This window comes from Xylaria bambusicola (genome assembly GCF_022495145.1).
Source record: "Xylaria bambusicola strain CBS 139988 unplaced genomic scaffold F5B22scaffold_82, whole genome shotgun sequence".
NCBI classification, from domain to species: Eukaryota; Fungi; Ascomycota; class Sordariomycetes; order Xylariales; family Xylariaceae; genus Xylaria; species Xylaria bambusicola.
In genome coordinates, this window is record NW_025953635.1 from 110,286 (window position 1) to 133,462 (window position 23,177).

Genomic DNA, 23,177 nt, shown 5'->3' on the forward strand with positions numbered 1-23,177 from the left:
ACATTACTGTATATAGCAGACAGATTGACAGTGAGATCTGGTGTTATAGGGCCGGTCGCGTTTAATGGGCGAAAGCCTGTCTCGGCTTAGGTGTATCGATTGTTAAGAAGGGAGCGGCGGACACGCGGGAGGAAGCGCTATGCTGCGGTAACTCTAGACGACGATCAGAAAGAAAAAAGTCCAGGCTATAACGGGCCAATTAACCCCTGGTCTTTCATCGGCAGAAACCTCGTAGCTGAAGACTGAAGGATGCCCAATGACGAGAGCAGGTCGCAACAACTTGAGAATCACGTCATTAGAAACTGGGAAAGTTGAGGATATAAACCGGGTTGAGAAAAAAAAAATATGAGAGCCTGTCTGTGTATGCTCTCAACTTTCAATGACGCCAACGCTGCCAAACCATGGCGGTGGACGATGACAATGAGACAGCCAGACAGGGTAGCTACCTACCTAAATATACCATTCGCGAGAAGATGTGCTTACTGCCGAGTGGAGTCCATCAAGGACCAAGGCTTCAATGTGGGCGAGAGAGGTTTTCTATATGAGGACCGGCTCATTTTACGCTTTATTCGCAAGAGTGGTTACGCAGAAAACTCAAACCAGGCAGCCCGAAGTGGGTGAAGGGTGTATGTGTGTGAAATAATACAGTCTATGTTGCACGCGCCTTGCATGTTTGATGGAACAGGGCAAGGGGAAGACAGTCGTCTGCCCAGGTTGATCGATAACCTAGTAAGCCAGGCAGGCCGCCCATTGGTACTAAACACGGTACACATGTCGTGAGCTTGCGCGTGTGGGATATGAGCCAAAGCCGCAGGAGCACAGCGAATCTCGGTAAATTCCAACGATTGTCTCCCAAAGGTGTCGGTTAGGCTTACACAGGCCGAGCCTGGGCAGCGGGGCACGCAAGGCAACACATGGCTCACAGGGCGCAAGGAAAGCGTCCATCTCGCCGTTTCAGCAATATACTACTACGGTATGAAGTATGTATGCTGGTGGTCTGTTGGACCGGTCAATCAGCGCATTCACTACCGGGGGTGTACACGTCGCCGTGTGCGGCATGGGTGGCAGGCGTTGCATGAGTCGCATAGCATACATACGATGGGGCACGCGATGGAGCACGCATACTTACAATGGAGCGTAAGGCGCATGGGGGTGGCAGGTTGCAGGTTGCAATGTCGCAATGTCGCAATGGGACGCTGAAGAGACTCTCGAGGGCAGGAAACCTCGAAGAGCCCAGCAAGACCGAGGTTGCACAAAACACAGGAACATACGAACGCGGATATGGGTAGGGGGGCTCTGGCGGGTGATTTGTTGGTAACGCATCGTGATGCATGACTTTCTCACGAGAGCGCTCTCCGTCTACGAAGTACATGCAACATACCTATGTAGGCTGACAACCTTAGCTACTCTGGCCTCGCAACCCCATAGGCTGGCGGCACGGATTCGAGAGACGATGGAGAAGTTCGAAAGGGAAGCGTGAGCAGGTGGTAACACAGACCCTTATTATTCACTCACATTGTCCACTGCCTGAGCTGTGCGCCCTGACACTGGTCGGGGTGACACCGATCGGCTCGGGCCAGTCAGTCCAAGGACGAATCCCGTCATCCTGTGCAGATGTAGGTATATATAGATAGGTATTGTGGCACCTTTGCGCGCTCTGTACTACCTACAATGCTTGAGTACCTATTCAACATGATAAATGCAGGCTCACATTGCAGGCAAATACCTATACACATACATATGTAACCTGTCGATGGATACAATACCCCGTCATGTGACCTAAACAGGTACGGAAGAGATAGATGTAGCTGTCTACGGATCTCGGTTTACCTCGAGTTCTCTCTATCGTATCGCATCGCCGCGTTAGCATTCCATATTCCACCACATAGGCTAAAGGTTCCTAGGCTCGCCTAGCTCGTCTGGCTCGTGCCATGCCGTGCTGTGGGTGCTGTGGTAGGTAGGTCCAACGTCACGAAGCGGATCGTCCGCCCTTCGCTTCTGCGTGTACCTACAGTAGTCCGATTAGGCGCAGCATCGAAACCCATTGATATGTACATGCAAGCTGCTCCAACGTCAGCAACCCGGACTTGCGGGCACCCCGTTTCCACATGCCATATACAGTATAAGTATAATCTTGATACGAAGTTAGCTCGATTGCGGGAGAGAGGTAACCCCGGGAGGTACCGGTACGCAGAGGCATGAGAGGACTTTTTGGGAAGCTGTTTGCATTCGCTCCCATCGTTTCCCTGTGAGCATCTAATCAAAGGGAAGGGCAGAAAAGGGTATCTCTATCCAGTAGGTTCGAAACAAACATCCACGGATACCGCCGCAGTAATGTGTAACGGTCACTTTTGGTAAGCCGGCATTGGAAACAGCCCGACGAACACAAACGGCGCAATGCCTACTATGTAATGCCTTTGCAGGTGGTGGGCTTGAGAGTGCATGTATGTATATATCGGGTCGTATCTGGTACGTTATTCACATATCGGGACGTTTACCCACAACGCGTTTGATGGGAGGTAGGTACCTATGTACCTTCGTAGAGCGCGTCCGTGCAACCATTCATACAGTTATGTCCAAACCCTAGATAATAGAATGAATGATCAAGGACATTCAACTTTATGGTGGTCTCCATATTCCGGCTTTAGCATGTTCTTTCCTGCTCGATAAACAGCTCGACTCTCTTTGCAGTCACCCAATGTCAGTATGTCAAGGTTCCGAAATCCAGGCCAAGAGGAGCCCGGGGAGGAGCAAGGACAAACCCCTACCAGGGCCCAAGCTTCATCTCCTCTAGAAACCTCAGAGGAAATGCAGGTGCCTCTGTCAGAAGTGCTTCGAGGTACGCCTGGGTATTATCTGATGTCTCAATCACTGCTAATTCCAATAAGCGTCGAAATTGCCGGCAAAACAACGGGGGATGAACGTCAAGCCTGCAGTTGATCAATTGACATCGTTAGCATATGATCAAGGCCTCTTGCCAACTGACTTGAACCAACTAATCAACCTCATCACAACGCCGAATTTCTTGGATCAAGCTAGTCTCTCTAGTGTTATTAGGAATTTGTACCCTGCAACCTCTGTGGCTGGTGAACTGGTCATCAAGGTCATAGGGTGTCTCGGTCATGGCAAGCTCAAGCCATCTCTCACCATTCAAGCGGCTTTATTGAAGTGGCTTATTATGATTCAAAACGTCGTCGAGAGCCGAAACTACTTCCTACAGGCATACCCAGTCCTGTTCAACCTGCTTGATACTGCAGCCCTTCGGTAAGGCCTTGTTGTGTCTATTTTCAATGGCTCGTAACTGATGTTGCTAGAACACATGTATGCCACTTACTGGCACTCATCACACGCCGCCGACATGTCCGTCCTCACAGGATTCAGTCACTGTGGGTGTTGACAATACGACATATTTGTTATCTTCGCTGACTAGTATGCAGCCTGTTATTGTCAAGGCAGACTGGCAATGACCCAGCGCTCACCGGTCTCCTCAGAGTCTACAAAGACTACTATCCCGAGATAATCGTTGGAGATGTGACACGAGGGAAGGCATCGGCCTTCAACGTGCGTGTAAAGAGAATTGCTACCATCGTGCATTCACTAACCAGAATTAGCACCCAGACTCACAATGGCGCGAAAGGTTAGACGAGATTCGGAGAGCTCATGCGCAAAGACGCGCCTCACGGTCAGAAACGCCCCTTGATGCCTTCAGAGTAGCACGCCATAGGTTGAATGGCACCAAGAACTTTTTAATTCCTGAAGTTCATACATTACACGCAACAGAGGTTAGTCCGCCTTGTGTTGGCCACATTATAATAACGTAGTCTAGCTGACCATCTGGCCTAGCGCTCCATAACACTCGAGGAAATTGAAAGCGTTGATGGCTTTGTAAAGAACCTCGAAAGAATTGAATTACCAAACCAACTTATTTCCGTCCTTGGGGATCCTTTACTGCAGAAGCTTCTATACCTGCGGCCACAAGCCCAAGCGCATCTACGTGCATGCAATTGGTTAAGCTCTTATACACAAGACATGATGGCAGGGGAATCCGATACTCATATAATAGACATTCTAAACACCCTAAAGAATTACGTCACGGCCACCAAAGTATGATACTGTTGTTTGTTGTTCCGAACGTAACTAATTTTTTTAGGCTCTTCCTCCAATATTTCTTGCGTTCCTCGCGGAGCTTATGAATAACTGGGATGGTGTCGAAGGGAGAGAACTGGTCCTTGATATCTTGACCTATACACCGCTAGGAGACTTTCAAGGTGCGGAAACTACCGATGGCATCGGACTATTCAAGCTAATCAGACACAGAACTCCAAGCCAATCTTTTTCAATCTCTTGAAAAGAAGGTACTAGATGGAACGCCACAGTCACAACTTCAGATCCTGGACTTTTTCACGTCCCTATTACGCCAGTGGATAACACGTTTGGTATCCTCTGACAAGAAGTCCCTACAAGCATCCCAATGCGCTGCTGGCCTTGTTGCACACGTCAACAACCTCTGTTTAACCCTCATCCAGACATCGAGCAACATGTCCACACATGGAAAAGTTTTAGACTTCTACTACGAGACCTCATCTCTATCCTCTGACGTACACCTCCTTACGCATGTCCAAGTTCCTGCCGTACCTCCAGCGACCCTGATTTACAGCATGTTTTTTGCTGCTTCTCCATCGACTGCATCTCGAGTGTGTTCTGTGATTGCGAAATACAAAGAAGGTTTCCAAACTGCAATGAGAGTTGCTCAAGTGAACTATACACCAAGACACATTCCCGAATTCAACGGTTTCTTAATGGATATTTGTAATTGTTTGTGGAGGCAACGCGCTCTGAGTGGAGAAGACGCTAATGCGAAGGGATGCCTGATTCCACACCCGCTGGTCGAGGATTTGTCGACTTACGTCGCCAGTCTATCAATTGGTGCCCCTCTTGCTAGTCTCTTCTCACTATCCTACTCGCCCCTCTTCAGTTCATTCTCAATTTCTTTCCTGCGGGAATTAGAAGACGAAATAGAAGACCAGGAGACGCTTGATGTCAAGCATGCCGGCCCGGTAACAAAGACCTCTTTGAGGACCCTCGCTAACAGGGGCGGTATCAATGTGTCCTGGGATGATTATCGGCGCGGCGTTCTGGGTTACCTGGGCAGTCGTGACATGAGAGGTGTTGAACACTTACTGTCAGTTACGATGGGAACTCTGCGACAGAAGTAGACTACCTCAGATCTATATACGAATTCAGAATATCTTCTGTTGCGAACTCTCGCTTTAGCCGTTGGTTACCAGATACAAGATCATTCATCGAATGGCATCATCTAAATACTATCGGCGACCTAGGTTCGCCAGGAATATTTGCCAAGCGAAGGCGAAAATGGTGAAAGGGGCCGAGCCGGAACTTGCCCTTTCAAAAAACCGTAAACCACTGCTATAGATCGCCTTGGATGAAGATGGAGAACCTAAGGAGATCAAAAAGCTACTGGAATAAGCAGGTGTAAACATAGCAATCCTCGGCAAAATTAATGAACTCCAGAGGAAAGGAAACAACATGTCTAATCAAGTTTATTTCCTATCTCATTTCCAGAGCCTATATTTAGTCTTGTTCCAACCAGCCTTTGTTGAAAGGGTATCTCTAAAGAAATTGCAGTTCCAAGTTCTTGATAGATTGCAGAATGGGTGATGAAAACCATTCCTTAAAAACTCCACCCATGCTCTATGTTGAAGGTACCCAAATGCAAGTTAAGTGCAATCGCCCAACGCCGTTGTATGCCATACACCGAGTGCTCTCTTCTGCCGTGGCTCTCTTTCCGTCATTCCCGGAAAGCCACCCTTCAGTACATCGAGTCCGCATCAGTCCTTATGTTCCAGGCCGTAGCCGCCGATGCCGCCGGTCGAGTACGCAGCACCCTCCGTACCCATTGTCTTGACATTCCGTGGGCCGCGATCCTTCAAATCTGCCCGTAACCAGCCCAGCACCAGCTCACCGAGGCGGCTGTTGCCCGTGCTGCGAAGGTTCGCGCTCTCGCCGAGGAATTGATCCGCAGGACCCCATTCACGGACAGTGCCCAGGTGCATATGGACGAGATGCGTGGGCCAACCGGCGAGGTTATCGAGGATGTGTGTAGCGTAGACGATGGTGCACTCGCGGGACTCGGTCTCCTGCTTCAACCACCCGAGGAACTCGGCACGGCTCAGCACGTCGAGGTCCACCGTGATTTCGTCCAGGAGCAGCACGGTCCAAGGGCGTACGAGGCCCATGGCTAGCTGGACGCGGCGCCGCTCACCGTCGCTGACGGCGCTCATGCGCCATTTCACGTCGATGTCCAGGACGGATATCAGCTCGTCCCGTCGCGCGGGATACGCGTCGCCGCCGACAGAGCGCAGGAGCTCCGCGACGCCAATGTCTGTGCGCACGATGGGGTTAAGCACCCATTCCAGCCCTAGGTACGTAACGCCCTCGAGCCCCTCTTTGAACGGGTCGACGCCCGAGATGCTGATGCTGTCGCTGGGCGCGAGACGCTTGCCCGCGAGAAGACGGAGGAGCGTGGTCTTGCCTGCGCCGTTGGCGCCGATGAGAAGCGTGCGGCTTCCCGCCGGCACATTCAGGGAGACATTGCTTAACCCCGTGTCGTACTGGGGGAAAGTGTATGTTAGATTGTTGACTTTGATTTCTGGTGGTGCCATGGCGGAAAATCTATGTCCCTCGCCCTCGAAGAAAAAGGTCAAAGAAAATGGGATTATATGCCTATTAAAGATTTCCCTCGAGCCAAAAAGAAGAATCAGGTATGACAATGCGGTCCTAGATGTACAGCTCGATGTCCATCTTGACGGCTCCTTATGAAGTTTTTGGCCATATCGCAGTGGAGAGTGCGCTGGACAGTGCTTTGTAGCTCGCATACTGTATATCCGCCGGAAACCGTCGGAGATAGTTACACACCCCATTCTTTTGAGCCATCACCATACTTCTCATGTCCGTAGTTTGGCAGTTCCAGCGCAGAAAATGGTCCGGTTTTCGTGTATCAATATATACATCTCGAGATTTGTTTACACAATCTGGGGTTTTTTCCCTTAGCCGATCTCGGTCCCTGTGAAGAATCTTCGTCGAGTGATAAGTAACCAAATTCTCCAATAGGAAAACCTACATCTCGTTCATAAACAGCAGGTTGATCTAAACGCCAAACTGGGTTATCAACAGAAAAACGAGGTCTTTTTGGTATGTACTGTCCCTAAGCGATTTACAATGTGACTAGTAATTAATTACGATTTGTCTCACTTTCATCAGGACAGTGTCGAGATATGTGCCTCGGGAAACTAGTCAGCTGATAGATCGCTACTCATTCTTCAAACTGGTTAAGTAGGTACACTCCTCTTACCTAGTAAGAATAAGAAGAACCTCTTAGCCAGGGGGAATTACGTGAACTTGCCCACATTATCTTGTAGAGGCTAGATGGCAGGCACGCTTCTCAAACTGACATAGTCTCTCTCATAGGCCTTTGGCAGACGCCTGATTTCTCCTAGGTCGATTGGAATGATTATGCAGATTCACAGTACACAAAAGGAAAACTATTCAAAAGCATTGATGAAAGATATGATACAGCAGCTGGTGGTTGTCGATTAGAGTCGAAGAAATGCAACGACTTTAGAGGACTTCACCAAGAGGCAAGGGTAATTACAAACGGCAGTTGCTTTAAGGAGTCATCTTCAAACGGAAAAAGCTAGCGCAATTAGGAGCCAAATCGCCACGATAATGAGTAGTTAAACCGACAAGGTCTCTGGTGGCTAGGTATTCTCTGGTGATGAAAATCAAGAGGGCTCAGATCAGTATACTATTAAAGACGGGATGGTAAGACACGGTGCGTCAGATGATGGGTTTGGCAACGACCACAAAATGATGACTATTACGATGGTGATCGAACATGGCATGCCCATTTTGTACTATTGTGTATACATAGTAAATATAGTTTCATTACGGAGTATAATGCTTTCCAATAGGAGAAAAAAGAATCCGAAACAACCGCCCATTATCCTGTTCGAAACCCCTTCGCCTAGAAAACCTGCATGTCTCTCGTGATATCCAGCTGCGCCATTCGGTCCAATAATTTGTATCAAGCTTAATAGGACCGAGAAATGTCTTTAAAGAGAACAAAGAACCTTTTCGGGTAGTTCGGGAAAACATCTCTTATCCCAATCCTAGGTATCGCCGACTAAATGGCTGACTGGGTACCTACCAGGGGCAGATGCAGGGGACTGGAATTCCCCGTTCTTTCAAGACATTTACCCCACGGAGGACTTTATTGAATTACCTACTAGATAGGTAACGCCTGAATACCTAGACAGTCTTATTTGTTCCGCTCCAAATTAGATGTAAATCACCACAGACAGACCACAGACTTTGGAATGAGGTTGGTCCATTGCATCCCAAGGTTACGCGGAAGGCCAGGAACAAAGCGGCAGGCGAGGCAGGCTCATTTTGCACAGATAGTTCTAGGTTGTGATCGACTGACTGTCGACTTGGCAAGACAAGGTTGAGGCCCATTAGTGATGATCGAGTGGGGTCAAAGTGATGAAGCTCGAAGGCTCGGCGTGGAAATTCCCGAGACAATGGTTCGTTCGACGGGTCACGAACCCCATGTCTGTCCATGTCTGTCTGCCGATGTCTGTTTTTTGATCCAAAGGCACCGGAAATCCTTATTCCTGATTCTGCCAAGTGCAACTGGCTGAGATGTTGAACTCCCTTGCGTCCCACGGACTCTTACCAGGGGCACCGCATAGGAGATACCTACCTACTACATATGAACTTAACATACTTGTGATATAGGTAACTGTAGCGAACTGTATAGGTACCGTAGGTAGGTACCCAAGGCACACTCTAATAAGCCCAGATGAACCCATTGTAACCTACCTCCTACCCAAGTTGGCCTAGATAAGTACTCACTACCTACATATGTTACCTCTTATGTACGCGTGGGTATGTGGAGGTGTACTTACACGTAGGCACCGTCGTAACGTCCCTTACAGGCGCCTTACATCCAGCTCTGAAACGCTAATGCTTCCCTTTACAGAAATGGGCAGGCCCCTTGCACCCAACGCGACATGATTGGCCAATTGTATATGGCGAAGTTGCTGTCCCTTACCCACCCTTATTAGAATATACATATTCAGCATTCCACCAAGGAATTTCGTCTCGTCTGGCTCGTATCAACTCCTCACAACCTTCAAATGCCGTCGACGCGTTCTGCCCGTGTCAGTAGCGACTTGTCTTGGCTACACGAGTGCTTTTCCATCTTCGAAGTGCCTGATTGAAGTCGAAAAGAACTCGACATGTCGCGCAGAGCCCACCATAGGTCACGATCATCGATCGACCGCGTCCTAGACCTCCTGTCCGAACTGGATGAGGACCAGATGCAAGCTCTGCTTCGCGAGGCCGAATCTACAGTATCAGGCAACATACCCGTCTCCAAGGGCATTGATTTCTTCGAGCGCCCCGGCGTAACTCCCTCTCTCGCCCAGTCGCCGCCGCCACAGCCGCCACCGCCACGGCGGAAGTTCCTGACCTCACTGTCACCTCGAAAACAGACAGAGCTAAGGAGACGTTTGAGCAAGCGAGCATCCACCCAGCAAGACCAGCCCACGGCCAATTCTGGGAATCCAGATCCTATCAAGAGTCCAAAGAAGACGCCGCGTTCCTATAAACGGATCAGCCGTCCGATTTTCCCTCTTCCCGCACCCGCGGCCACTGCCGACCTCACCGAGCTCCTAGCGGCATACCTGTTGGATGCATCAGTTACACTTCCTTCAGCATCCACACCCTCTACTGCATTGAAGTCGCCAGCTCCACTACGTCCACCGTTTTTGTCATATACAGAACCTGAGAATGACGGGCCAGAGCTGGACCTGCTAGAACCAGCACCCGCTAGGGCGCCAGCAACGCTTGACATCTTCAGTGGTCCGGTGAAAAGACCTACGCGCAAGATCAGTGGTATATTCGAAGTTTTGGACGATGCGGGCTCTCTTGGCCATCGTGGAGGCTTCTAAGACATGACTCCCGTGAGCTGGTCGTTCCCTCGACGTTTAGGAGACGAGAGCCAGATGCCAGGGTTTATTCATGGCGTAGTCTTCACATTTGGGCGATGTTCTTGGTAATAAGGCCCAGCAATCACTACAGGTTTCTTATGACTCGTACTGGAGCATGGCTACCAGTCGAAGGGACTAATTGGGCTGCGAAATTGTTCGAATTCTCTGGCGCAACGGGGCCGTTGTATGTGTGCACTGTAAATGTATAATGTATAGGAAGTCTTCGGCGGGCAGATTCCATACTACAACTCATCCCGCTGAGCAGAAGGGTGGGAAATTGATACCCAGATTATTATAAGATGTTTTGAGGCGTTTAGGGCGTACATACATGGGAAAGGACAGAGCATCGGTGCTACTCTGTATAGTAATGCCCTCTTACATTTTCAAATATATGGATTACCCAACTCGTTAAGTGTCTTGAGTGTGAAAGGCATTGAGCTTAGACTACCTCCGGTTTCAACTTTCTAGACTGCAAAACAGCGTATATCCGGATACGAGAACATGAATACTTTGATTGAATGGGTTTTGGTATCTCACCACTCCTTGCCTTTACCACCCATTCCATTTTTCACTAACTCTCATAACACAAAGCTAGCTCTGGACCTCTAACACGGTGTAATCCCAACATTACAGGGCAGAAACATAAAGGTACTTTGCATTCACGAGCTGGAGTCTTAGTAGTACATAGCTATGAATGTAACATGTTTATCCAAACGTCCCATTTCGAAATGAGCTACCTACTACCTATGGAGGCGAGAACAGGGGGGGTACCCTTTTTCATTTGAAGCTTTAAAATTCTTGGTGAGTGAGCATTCTAGCATTCAGGAGATTTCGTAGCCAGATTCCTTGTTTCCACTGAACTAGGTCAACTGCCCCTCTCCGTCACCTCCTATATATCCATGACCTCTCAAACCAGACTACTCTTTTGTCTCGGTTCTGTGGTTTTCTCGGATCGAGAGCTAGCATTTGCAATATTCACTTACCTATGTATCACCTGCTCGGCGAATTTGATAAATACTAGGTCTTCGTTTCTTAGCTAACGTAGGCAGTCAAATATCAACAAAGAATAGTATCGCGAGCTGCCCTCATTAATCAAAATCTCCTTTTCTTTCTTGCTGCGTACTACGAGCACCCTCCCCTAAACCGATGATTGATTTTAGCTCTGTTTTTCCCCTCACGGTATTGTCCGAAGAGCATAACACTGAAGATTCCAAGCAGAGCAGATACAATGGGCACACTGTGTATGGATAGTATAACAAGATGGTAAAAGCGCAATCCAATATCGAACTGCACTCAGAAGAGACCTCTGCTACGGCATACTAGGCCCTCTAAATGAGATGCATCGATTTGATAACAAATACTCCCTCGCTGACATAGGGCTGGAACGAGCAGCAGTCATCAGCACCCGGTACGCACTATATTACGCGGAGACGAGAGAAGTTTGGCCTCGCCTTTACCAACTTCGCATACATAATGTCGACAAATATGACATAACATCGCTGCGGAGGTTGATTAAATCGTCATCGGTGGTTCGGGGCTAACGGCCGCGGTCCCTGGATCGGAACAGATGACGAAAGGGGCGAGGCCGATCATCTATCTATCTTATGCGAAAGAGCAATTAACCTGCGCACAACGCCGGTAAACGACATCATTTCTGGCAAAAAAATCATGTAATTCCATGGCAAGGGTTGAACCAAGGACTTGAGTGTTTAGATTAAACGCGTTTGGCTACCATAGAGCACTGCCAAAGTATGCCTGTTTACGAGTTTGGATGTGTGGCCTGTGTCATTGGATATAGTGATGCTGGATAGAAGAATGAGGAGATGGCTATGACGGAGTTTAACTCAACTAATGGGTGATAGAGATCCCTCGTGCCCTGGTAATGACAGTAGAAAGAGGATGTAAACGCTGAGACGCCATGTATCGATATCTTGGCTGTACTAACTCGGCAGCAGAATCCTTCGGCAGTACAACGTGGTGCTCAAGGCTTGGGTGAAATGCTGTGACTGTAATTTCAGTCGTACGTTAAAGAAGTCGCTGCTCTCGTCGGAATATCTGGCGTGTGTTCAGACGTAGTAGTGACACCATCCACCCAGGAGAGATATCATGAGACAACATTGGCGACAAGGCATTGTTATTTGTACTATTTAGTTGATACTAGGGCTTGGGATGGATGATAAACATAAATCTATATCCCCAATGTCTTTCGATTATTGTATGAGAGACATTAATGGACCTTGATTCTCTCACGAACATGGTTGATTCATCTAGTTAGGATTCTTGTTGACGGCTGGCTGCTTACACATCATCTATCATACTTCGCTAGGATTACCAAATTCCAGCCTTGTGACGTACAGGTGAGACACAAACGCGAGCGACCTACACGCCGTAAGATAGGTAGGTCTCGTAGGGACAAAGGGGCGTGCCTTGCCGCCATGTAGATGCAGTAGAATAACCCAGCAAGTTGAGGCTGTAGTCTCGACGGACAGAACCACATCTTAGTGCTGCTCCACTTCACCAAACCCTTGAACTACCTACGCTACTGTAGTAGCCGAGAGCAAGGTGCCGTGAAGATCCCTTCCCGCCACATGGTTACGTAGTGTGCTTCGCGACATAGTTCTTTGCATAACCTAGACTTTGTCATACAGTGGGGGGTCCGCTACACTTGAAGGCCCTGTCCAGGGTAGGTAGATATGAAAGAGCATCAATTACGTTAACTACAAACCAATGTTTGCCCTTCACGAGGCTTGATCATGAAGTGCGCTGCAGATTGTTGTGGGTGGTGCTGAGCCATAGTATTTAGTATGTGTTCTTTCAACAGAGATGCGCCTGTGTATCGGTTACTCGTATTAGACTTGTATCTGCAAGCAATGTACTGTAACTGAAGTTTCTAGGCTCCTAGAGCCATTTGTATGGGGGTGTATATAGTTGACGGACCCTCCGCCTGATACGTCATATCACAGCGTTTTTTATATTTACCTGCACAGACAGCTAGCGGGGAACCTGCAGGGAATAATATGGGAAATGCTGCAAAGGCCTGGCTGTAATACTACCCAGATCCTAAATATCTAAATAGTTTCGAGGTTAGTACTTACTAAATCCAGGGCAAAGGCCAGAGCCGAAGCCATGGGTATTGTGAGTGTATCAAGGAAGGGAGTACTATGTATGGCAAACACGCGATGACGAGTTCAGTACTATGTAAGTAGATGTGAGATACAGCAGGTATGGTAGTGGAAATGATAGCGGGATGCTAGTCAGAAATTAGGTAGAATAACGCGCGCTTGTCGCTTCTCTGGACCGAAAAAAGGAAACTAATGGAATCTCACCTCCATCGGGAGCCCCTGCGGAACGACGTAATATTTCGATAAGCAATTCAGTTCCTGCAGCAAAACACATACTTCGTAAGGTCAAAGGGGAGCTATATCGTGTACATGACATATGAAGGGGACAAGACAAGTCTTGCCGAAACTGGCAAAAAGGATGCCTAGCTTGGCCAAAGTAGTAGGCAGCAGATAGGCAGGTCATCCAACAATCCAAGGCTCGCGCGGCCCTGCCATATTGTACGTGTAGCCAGGCAAGTTGGACATGATCCCATTACTGCAAGACTGGTATCTGAAATCTCTACGTCAATTATGTCAGCGAACCCCATATCCGCCCATGGCATGTCATGTAAGGTTCGGTAGAGGATGGGTGGGAGGATAGATGAGATGACGGTCGAGTGGGCTGTAACTCTATGGCCTCGCGTTTCGTCATCGCGTAGCAATGGTTCCAAACACAACAGCGCTCGGAAGACTAGAAAGCCGCCCACATTGACGTACCTACATACATATGCGCATTGTACCTGGCTTATTGGGGCGCCATTTGAACCGTGTGAAGGGGCCACCCGGTTGTGGTTTTGGATCTCTGGGTAGACTGGGAATGATTTAGAGCTCCGCTCTCACCTTAACTCCGCCTCTCTGTCCGCCCACCTCTACCCACCCTAAAATAGACGAATACATCCGTCGTGGCCTTGATACTGCGTTCCGTTTACCAGATATCTCTTGTTGTTGAAGCTACCTGGGATTACCTGGGATTATCTAGACGAAAATGGAATTCATGTTTTATTTTAGGCAGATACAGGTATGGTAGGTAGGTATGCAGTATTGGTGAGACTGACGTCATTCGCCCTAAGCGCAAACGGGTTTCCTTTGCATTCCTTTTTTACCTTTCACCTTTCTGGCTCTTTCTTCTCTCGCTCTCCCTTTTGGGGCGTATTCGTGTATCCACTTGCGGGTGAGTGTAACTAGGTAGACTCTGGTGTAGGTTAGGTACATGTCGGTCAGATCTGCGATTTTCTACGCGATGCTTCTGACCATGCTAGTATGGGACTGGCACGATGCACCCCTGAAGTGTTCTAATCCTCCTCATCCTCTTCATCCTCTCAATAAGGACACTTGAGTATTTGGGAGTGAACGGGTATGTACTGTACCTAACTTTCATATAGATATGTAGGTGGTTTAATTCAACCGCTGGACGTATAGGCGGTGAGTCTGTGGTGAGGCACACGTTTCCACCACAACGACGTATTTCAGCATCGTAAAGACCTGACACTTACGATGTAGGATGATAGGTACTTGCATATCTCTCCCAGCGCGATTGCACATGAGCATCACCATGACTACGTAGGTTTGGGTCGCAAATATACATCAGGCTTGGCACGGTAGGCCAATACTCAGGGTGATGGACGTATACGACCTTGACCTCCCAGAACCTCCGTACACACATTACATTAGGTACCCCTCTCTCGGGCAGGGCTCGGCGCCTACATTTGCGGCGTGCCGATATACCTAATGGGCAGAGAACCCGGGGAGATATCATGTACCTACAGTATCTGCAAGACATACCTATGTAGGTAGGTCAGATAGGTACCTACTGTGCCCAGTACCACATGTCATCAGACTGACGTTCTCAACCATCACTCTCTGGCCATCTTCCGCAGTGGCATAGTCCGACCAGAGTCCGACTGTTGACTGTTTTTGCTCTCTCTCTCTGCTCTCTCCAATGATTGCATGCGTCCCGGCCGTTCCACTTACACGTCCTCCGTCCAGGAAAATGGCCGATCAGGGGTGGTAGGCATTCTCGCGAGCTGACCTGACTGCCTCGCTTTCCTCGTCATTGCTAGCGCTATGCATGTGCCTCGCCAAGTGACATAGCTGGTTAGACTTGAAGCTGCCTATTGAACTAGCGTGGAGAATTTGTTAGTTTTCCGACAACTGACGATATATTCTTGATAACCGTTACGCGGGTACGCAGACTTCGACCAAATACGTCCATCGGGCCTATTCGGGTCTTCGCGTGCCCCCCCTCCATCTTCCTTTCTGTGTACTGAGTGAGACACGGCAGTTCCTTTCGAGCTAAGGACGAGCCGAACTGCCACACCCGGTTCGTGCGAGAAACGTGTATGGTTAATTTAGTTCACTGTCGACTGTCTAGATATGATGTCAATTGCGAGGTGTACCTCTCTAGGCATATGAGGCATATGGATTCACAAAGGCGCTTTGATCCCTCTCACTGCCCTTGTGGTAGGGTGGTAGTCTAGTATCTGGTCTGGTCTGACGGGTGGTGGATGGATGGATGGATCATCGATGAGAACCCGCAATTCCCAAACCCCTTGTCTCAAGACGTCGTTGAATTCTGAAGACATGGAGCAACAAAGAGCCGCATGAGGTCGATGTCAAGCTAGCCCACAGATCGTCGTCCAACATGGGCTACGAAGAAGCCATACTGTTGCCCCCTGTGAGACCCTGTGTTGCCTGCTCGCCTGTGTTGCCCCAAGGCTGACACATGTCATGGATGGCCAATGGGATGACATAATGCCATGACTTCAGTCGTTGCAAGAGATCTACAGGGTCCTTCCGAAAACAGACTAATCCGTGCACCCTGAGATAGTGGGTCAGCTCCATGCATTTGAGTCGTCATCGTGAGCTTATGATTGGTGATGAGGCCCAGAAACGGAGCGCAGAATGCGGTCAGAGGCCAGGCTAGCTGATCTAGACCCAACCAGAGCTCGAGTATCGCCGGCTCTGCGGGTCAAAGGCCGCAGGAAAGAATGCATCATTCTCTGTGTGTGGCAACGTAACCAGCAGTCCCCTACTCGGTGGGCGAGTCTGATTGGCCTTAGCATCCGCTACCCTACACCACAGTCTCCTCATTGCCGCTGGTCATCTCCCGTCTAGGAATCCAGAAACAGCTTTCCGTAATGTCGATCTAGAAAAACCCCGGAGAATTGGAGAACGATAGACAATCAGAAATTGTGGGCATTTGGTGGGTTGAGTCTCGTCAGAGCCACCCCTGCAACATACTATGTAGTGTCGGTTCATCAGAAGACCCTAATTGTCCTACCTTGAATCTCTGCATATAAACACGTCCAGACACCCGGGTCATTTTGATCTATTCTCTTATGATTATCATCATTCCAGATTCAACCTTGACTAAAAATGCCATTCCTCATCTACGCTTTTACGGCCACAACCAATCTTCAATCCGCCTCAACTACTCTAAGTCCGCTACCTTGCTTGATTTAACACAATACACGTAGTCATCTCAAAAAAACCAACTTCATCAATACTTCTCATACTCAAAAATGTCGGCTCGAGGCACATACACCATCTCTATGCCCAGCAACATGTCACCGCCCCATGATTTGACTAGTTATTCCCGATCTATGCACTCTCACACCAAGAGACAGATGGAGGCCGCAAACATGTCTTCATCTCGTCGACGACAACCTTCCCACGATTCACCGGTGCCCTCCATGCCTAATGGCACGTCCACAAACTCGTCAAACTCAACAAGAATGATGAACGGTGCCCATGAATACCACAACTAAGCACTTGAATCGTCCCGTGGGGGGACTCTTCAAGCACTACGATAACGCCGACATGATTTGGGGTTTGATTTTTTTGATTTTAAGCAAGGCGTTCGGAAACTGGACATGCAACACCAGTACAGCGTACACAGCACGAAAATTCCGAGATGCCGGATCTCGGAAATGACCGGACTCTCATCATGACATGGAAAACATCGCGGGCGCACATACATACTAGCGAGCATTGGAGGAATGGGAAATCATAGCCACACAGGCTTTTGTGACCTAAAACATTAGACCTACTAGCTTAGGTTCACGAGATCATGACAATATAATCTTTGAAAGATTATCACGTTAATTCAAACATTGCCAATATATTTCGTGACAACGTATAATTGTGTTAGTACATATGATTTCTGTGCCATTCATCGCTAGGGAGGAATAATTGTATTACTGAATAGTCCTCGTTTCAGGTAAGTGTCACCGTTTACACATCGATACGACACCCCCCTATAATCGTCTAACGTCGAAACGAGCCGCACACGAATATTCGCACGGAACAAATGGCAATACGTATTCTCTATCTAATACGCTACGACTGAGGAAAGGAAGGAAAGAATGAAGGTGTGGGCTGCGCAGCAGCCCCTATATGGACCCTGAAGGGGCCCGCGCCCTAGGTCCTTCGCGTACGCAATTGTAGCCAACCTATTGTTCCAACATCTAAGTTTATAATTAGTTCCTAGGAACAGTGAGAACTTTTTCTCTCTCCATACTGAACGCTATGGGGTAACCACCCTGGTAGGTTGTGTGTCAGTTTGAAGCCATCTTGGTAATAAATGACTACGCAATCACAATATCAAGCAAATGATGAGTATAACATCGTGATAGAAAACCATTTGTATTTTCGACAAGCCCATGATCGACTGATTGTCAACCTAAATAACGCCTAATGCGCCTAGCCGCTATGCTCAACCTAAAATTCATTTCGTGATCTCTCTTGATTACACGCCGTGCCAACTAATTAGACATGATCAGACTAGCGATGGTTTCTTCTTAATCCCTAGGAGTGCCGAATGGTCCTTCTTTTTCTTGACCACACGCTTGAAAGATGGTGGTGGCATATCCGTTGATACCGCTTTCCTAGGTCCCGAAGCAGCAGTAGTAGCAGAGACAGAGTCAGACTTCAAAGCATCTCCATCTGTGTCCGGGACTACTACTGGGGACGAAGCCGAAGTTGAAGCGGCGGTTGCTGTGCTACTAGTGTCGTCGTTATCAATAACTTCTTCTTCAATCATGCTGTCTAACCGCCTCGCGTTCTCAAACGCACGCCTCGCTGCTTCAACGTCTTCCCTCTCCTGACGTTCGATATCTTCATCGACAATATTAACAACACCGACTTCGACACCGTCTCGGTCCGCACGCTCGAGGCGTGCGTTACGGGTTCGGATCTCGTCTAGAGCGTCGGCGACGGCCATCTCGCGCTTCGCGTCGACTGTCTTCGCCTCGAGTTCCACCATGGCGTCGCGCTCCTCTTCTTCTTTCTCTAGTCGGTCAAGCCGTTCCTCATCTGTCTCCTCTCGCCCCACGCGCCATGGTTCCGTGCTTCTCTTGGCACCTCTCTCACAGGCGTAATCATTGTTACGTGGGTCGGTTTTGAAGCAGATTTCCTAGCACCTAACGTTAGCTTATGTGAGAAGGCCAAGAGCCGCCTACTTACTCCTGAACACCGTGTACACTAATATAATGTTAGTGAAATGAAGTATAGAAACCGGGACATTTATGGCGTTACGTACCTTGATATAGAAACGGAAGATTTGTATGCCTAAATAATTCTCGTCGAGCGGGGTTTCCTTCCGGGCGCTCCAGACATAGTTAGTAACTTTCAAGTTGTGTGTTATTTTGTGAAAAAGCGCTTGTCGAATGAACTCACTTAAACTTGCGCCCTCTGTAGATATCTAAATGTATGTTAGAGGTAAGGGGGCTAGTAAAAAACAATTGATTATCGTGAAACTAACATTCACCGCATTGTAGGCACTTCATAGAGCTGTCACTGCAAGTTAGCAAGTAGGCCCAATGAGTAGGAGTCGCAAACTTACAATGGTGCCATTAATCTGACAGTCTGGACCTTCGGGCCAGTGGACTTCGGTTTGCGAACACTGTAATATTGATTTAGTAACGTGGGCGGGGAGCTCAAGAGGGGTGCGATATCTCCTCTTGTTATGAAGTCATATTATGAGGAATACTCACCGCTGGATCGCGCTGGGATCGACTGAGATAAATCAGTCAGTACTTTTCATTCCAAAACCATCCCATTTTAGTCTCCAAATAGGAGTTGAGCTTGAACCAGAGATTTCGCCCGAGAAACCTGAGTCGTTAAGCTCGGAACTTTAAGGAGAACTCACAGTCCGGAGGATAGTATTTCGTTCTGTGCTCTTGTTAGTATAAAGACAATAAACGGATAAAAAGGAAGTTACGGACAATACTTTGCGTTCAGACATTGCCCTGAGTTTATGTTCTACCTAACGTATGTTGAATGGGCAAATATGCGAAGGAGCGATATTTCAAGTGAGTCGACGGTATGCAGCTACAAGTTTCTGCAAGGAAAAGGGTTGATGTGGAGGGAGGTAGATGGGTTGTATGTGCGGCTGAGCGACAGTGATGTTATGAGATGAGGCGAGGCTTGATACAGGTATCGTGAGATGCCTTCTCTAGGCTACCTAGGTACTGGGGAGGACTAGGACAATTGAGCTTGTGGCTTGAAATGTCACGTGGAAGGTTTTCAGCCTCATTGTAGCGCCAGGGGTCAAGCCGCATTGCGGCTGACATGGCTTAGGCTTTACGCCACTAATGATGCATGCCAAGACAATACCAAGGTACGTCCCTACTTTGTATCTTTGGCGATGGCAACAATCTACGTCAATGTGAGCTACCGGTACAAAGAAAGCAACGGGGACCTATGCCCACGACCGCTGCCACTTAAGCTCTACGATGACGTTCTTAAGCTTGACTATCTCACATATCTATCGAAGGGATAAAGCACCGGCAGGGTTATAATCAAGTGGATCATAAGTTTCCCATAGCATCCCCATTACGGCATTGCAGTTTTAGGAGGACAGAACTAGATCTGACAAGGAATGACATCGCCTGAAAAGGAAGATGACATAATGTGGCCATATCATAGTTAGATCGTTGCCACGGTGTTCATACACATGTAGTGTAGGGACGCTCCAATCTCGATGACATGGGTAACACGAATCGTGAAGAAACAACCTAGTACAAACGAACACTTGCCTTCTATCAGTGAAGCACCCGTATTCCTGGCTCGAGCATCTCTGCAAGTATATCCCATTTGCTCGCAGCGTCGCTGCTACTAGCTCTTGCAACGCCCCTTAGGCCACCACATACAAACTTTATGTGCCGATCGAGATCCGACCGGATTTCGCCCAGCACCTGACCATAGGGGATCTCTGCACCTTGCATCATGCCGCTCGTATCTTGCTCGATTAGGAATGTGTCATCTTCTTCCTCGCTGGCCTGGACGTATCTTTTAGCACTACCCTTCTCTGATGATGACATAATCAGTGACCTAGACAATTCGTTTTCTTTAGGTCCTTTCTCTTGCTCGACTTGATGAGCGTTTCGTAGCCTAACTGCAAGGTCAAAGATGTCTAGAATAGCTTGGCGAATAGGATCAAGCTTCCCTCCGAGGCAAGCCTCATCCACAATTCTCTTAGTAAATGTGGAGTGTAAAGTAAGCATCTGGTCAATACCCTCTGCCTTCTTCATTTCTCCTGAAAGCTTAACAACGAGAGGGCCAATCACTAGTGTGCTGAGGTAAGATTGGAGAGTATTGCAGAACCAGAGAAGCTTTGAACGAAGACTATAGAAAGTTTCTTGTTCGACCGTGGTAGAGACGATGCCTTCCGAGAGGATACGGTGCCTGGTCAGCACGTAGCTAGCTCTTCGCAGTTGGAGAAGTAACGTGAAAACGCGTTGATACTGCTCTAGACTCTCATCACTCAACACAATACGCGATAGCCAAGGAAGCCTATATGTAATACAGATGCATGGGAGCCCTTCTCGAACTGTCCGCCGAATGCTCTTGACGTCTAAGCTGGAATTATTTTGTAGCGCAGTAACATTGAGGCGATGGGGTTCGACAAGGCGATCAAAAGCTTCGCGTGCAATCTCGGTAAGATTGAAACGGTCGTGCCAATTAACATTAAGAATGTCAATGTTATTGAACACAGCATTAGCAAAGTGTTCAGAGCGAGACCCATCAGACATCAAGTAAATATGTTGGAGTATAGTCAAATCTGACCATAAATTGTAAGTCTGGAATAATGTCTGCCTAAGGGTCGCGGAAGCTGCATGATGTTTACTTTGCATCCACTCTTCAAACATCTGTTCGAAGGCTTCTGAAAAAGGCATCATAATGGATATTGCGCTCATGTCTACTTGTATAGCGGATTCTAGTGTCCTTTGTTGTGTTGGCCAACACTTTCCTAGTAGTTTGAGGATCACGATACTCTTCCCAGTTGTGAATATCTTGGACGCTGCCGGTTGTAGAAACCGTGGTGCAAATAATGACCCTTCAAGTGTTCTTTTGAGCTTGAACTGGTCAGCCCAAATTTGAGACCTTGAGACATCGCCTAGTGAACGGCAAATAAAGAAAGTCTCATCGCTATTCATAAGCTCGCCTTCTTCCATCCAGCAACGGATTGGTCGAAGATATACCGCAAAACACTCGAAGAAGAGTTGACCAATAAAGCGATAAACCTTATCATTCCCATTGAGCTGCAATTCCTGGGCGGAGTCATACAGCAATTCAAGACAGTGGAATGGGTAAGAATTCCTGGCCTGCTCTAGTCTTTCTACTGTTTCTGCAAGTGATTCCAAAGGACGTATATGAGGGTTAAGGTCATCTAGAAGCTTGAGGACGCTGGCAACAAAATCCTGGTTGGTACTAACATAATATGCTTGCATACTGGCTATCGTACTGTCAAAGGCCCTTAGACGGCTCTCAATGGCGGCCTGAAACGCCTGTAAGAGGGGGATCTGCTGTTGTTGCCTGGCATACTTGCGCAAGAGCGACAATCTCCGCCGTGCGTCACTCATAGGGACTAGGAGTGATCTGAAGATTTGCCAAGAGGAGTGAGAAAGTTGTATACCAAGTGAAGGTTGTCCTTGACTATCGAATAAGCCATTCTCAAGACCACTCAACATAAAGAGTATTTCTCGAATACATTGTATTTGTGTTATGTCGATCTTGTGAGACGAAGCACCGGGGTTTGTACGTGATGTGTCCGTTCTCCAAGCTTGACTTGTGCGAATCTCATGGATATCAAACTGGACCTGCGGCCTCTCTAGATAATCTGTAGGCTGTTTACGATAACGGGCCTCGCCGCTAGATAATGAAGTATCTTCCGACTGGGCTGATGCATCAGATTCATGATCGTACTCTTCATCAGAGCTATCACCACCAAAGTTGACATTCCGCCAAAGTTCGTGGTCTTCTTTCCAGCCGTCTTCCTTGGCAATATCTCTCCATTTCAGCGCGGGTTCAGGGTGGACTTCGGGTTCTTTTAGTAGTTCAAGGTCAAGAAGGTTTGATTTTTGAACAGGCTGATCCGCCAGTCTTAGCAGTAAATCCAGTGAGTCAGGAGCCCATTTGTTGGAGCACCGCGCAAGAGCGTCTAATCGGTCCCTTAGGGCATCGGCTGTCTGATCACGATTAAGGATGCGGAACCTTTCTTCATATCCGTCAAGAGCGGAATACACTTCGAAGTGGTTGGTCCGGAGAAAGCTGTGTTGACGAAGCTGCCGCAAACTGGATTCCCTGAATGCGTCGAAGCGTCGACGATCAACCTGGGGGTTATTTATCAATCGTCTGGTGATGAGTTAAGAAAGGGTGAGAACAGATAGCTCACCTCGGCGGTTGTAGAGGTGATAAGTTCAACTACTTCGTCCGTCAAGCTACTCAGCCTGGCGGCAAAAGCCATTTTACTTTGCCTGCCTTACTCTAGGCTGGGATGACATGAGAAAAGATATTTTATCTGTGGTATCTTAATGAGTGAGTTGAAATCCAACAATTTATACCTAGCTGCGGTTTAGGACGCGTGCAGGTATAATTGACGACCAGCATTACGCGTAGGTAGTGAGTGTATCCTAGCCTCTACTGATCATGTTGACCTAGATACAGTGTTCAAAATCTAATGTTACTGTATGGGAATGCAGCCCCAGTGCGGGTATGCACT

The 23,177-nt window shown here is 48.1% G+C and overlaps 5 protein-coding genes across 5 annotated transcripts; 2 read left to right on the forward strand and 3 right to left on the reverse strand.

The window, feature by feature from the left end:
- The first annotated feature begins 2,144 nt into the window (after positions 1-2,144).
- Positions 2,145-5,548, forward strand: F5B22DRAFT_629511 (Mis6-domain-containing protein). The gene is made up of 8 exons (XM_047976484.1): positions 2,145-2,839; positions 2,889-3,264; positions 3,315-3,386; positions 3,438-3,561; positions 3,612-3,782; positions 3,844-4,104; positions 4,151-4,268; positions 4,318-5,548. The coding sequence occupies exons 1-8, from the start codon at positions 2,707-2,709 to the stop codon at positions 5,214-5,216; spliced, it is 2,154 nt and encodes a 717-aa protein (XP_047825259.1). The 5' UTR covers positions 2,145-2,706; the 3' UTR covers positions 5,217-5,548.
- On the reverse strand, positions 5,549-6,922 carry F5B22DRAFT_629512 (ABC transporter). Its single transcript, XM_047976485.1, has one exon. It carries the CDS (start codon positions 6,894-6,896, stop codon positions 5,850-5,852), a length of 1,047 nt encoding a protein of 348 aa, XP_047825260.1. The 5' UTR covers positions 6,897-6,922; the 3' UTR covers positions 5,549-5,849.
- Positions 6,923-9,075: 2,153 nt separating this feature from the next.
- Positions 9,076-10,505, forward strand: F5B22DRAFT_629517 (uncharacterized protein). Its single transcript, XM_047976486.1, has one exon. It carries the CDS (start codon positions 9,321-9,323, stop codon positions 10,032-10,034), a length of 714 nt encoding a protein of 237 aa, XP_047825261.1. The 5' UTR covers positions 9,076-9,320; the 3' UTR covers positions 10,035-10,505.
- Positions 10,506-17,777: 7,272 nt separating this feature from the next.
- Positions 17,778-19,499, reverse strand: F5B22DRAFT_553187 (CWC16 protein). The gene is made up of 9 exons (XM_047972984.1): positions 19,399-19,499; positions 19,323-19,345; positions 19,168-19,189; positions 19,017-19,076; positions 18,936-18,964; positions 18,851-18,875; positions 18,714-18,780; positions 18,638-18,655; positions 17,778-18,587 (listed from the first exon to the last, which is right to left on the reverse strand). Exons 1-9 carry the CDS (start codon positions 19,416-19,418, stop codon positions 17,952-17,954), a joined length of 900 nt encoding a protein of 299 aa, XP_047825262.1. The 5' UTR covers positions 19,419-19,499; the 3' UTR covers positions 17,778-17,951.
- Positions 19,500-19,759: 260 nt separating this feature from the next.
- Positions 19,760-23,097, reverse strand: F5B22DRAFT_629527 (Spc97/Spc98 family protein). The gene is made up of 2 exons (XM_047976487.1): positions 22,851-23,097; positions 19,760-22,788 (listed from the first exon to the last, which is right to left on the reverse strand). Exons 1-2 carry the CDS (start codon positions 22,920-22,922, stop codon positions 20,218-20,220), a joined length of 2,643 nt encoding a protein of 880 aa, XP_047825263.1. The 5' UTR covers positions 22,923-23,097; the 3' UTR covers positions 19,760-20,217.
- Positions 23,098-23,177: the final 80 nt, after the last annotated feature.

Excerpts from the sequence above, each read along its gene's own strand:
- F5B22DRAFT_629512 (XM_047976485.1), bottom strand. The coding sequence starts at position 6,896 with ATGCGAGCTACAAAGCACTGTCCAGCGCACTCTCCACTGCGATATGGC.
- F5B22DRAFT_629517 (XM_047976486.1), top strand. The coding sequence starts at position 9,321 with ATGTCGCGCAGAGCCCACCATAGGTCACGATCATCGATCGACCGCGTC.
- F5B22DRAFT_629511 (XM_047976484.1), top strand. The coding sequence starts at position 2,707 with ATGTCAAGGTTCCGAAATCCAGGCCAAGAGGAGCCCGGGGAGGAGCAA. Across the intron at positions 3,265-3,314 it reads CTTGATACTGCAGCCCTTCG|AACACATGTATGCCACTTAC; the intron begins GTAAGGCCTTGT and ends TGATGTTGCTAG. Across the intron at positions 4,269-4,317 it reads ACCGCTAGGAGACTTTCAAG|AACTCCAAGCCAATCTTTTT; the intron begins GTGCGGAAACTA and ends AATCAGACACAG.
- F5B22DRAFT_629527 (XM_047976487.1), bottom strand. The coding sequence starts at position 22,922 with ATGGCTTTTGCCGCCAGGCTGAGTAGCTTGACGGACGAAGTAGTTGAA. Across the intron at positions 22,789-22,850 it reads TCACCTCTACAACCGCCGAG|GTTGATCGTCGACGCTTCGA; the intron begins GTGAGCTATCTG and ends AATAACCCCCAG.
- F5B22DRAFT_553187 (XM_047972984.1), bottom strand. The coding sequence starts at position 19,418 with ATGTCTGAACGCAAAGTATT. Across the intron at positions 19,190-19,322 it reads GAAATACTATCCTCCGGACT|TCGATCCCAGCGCGATCCAG; the intron begins GTGAGTTCTCCT and ends GATTTATCTCAG. Across the intron at positions 18,876-18,935 it reads GTGCCTACAATGCGGTGAAT|ATATCTACAGAGGGCGCAAG; the intron begins GTTAGTTTCACG and ends ACATACATTTAG.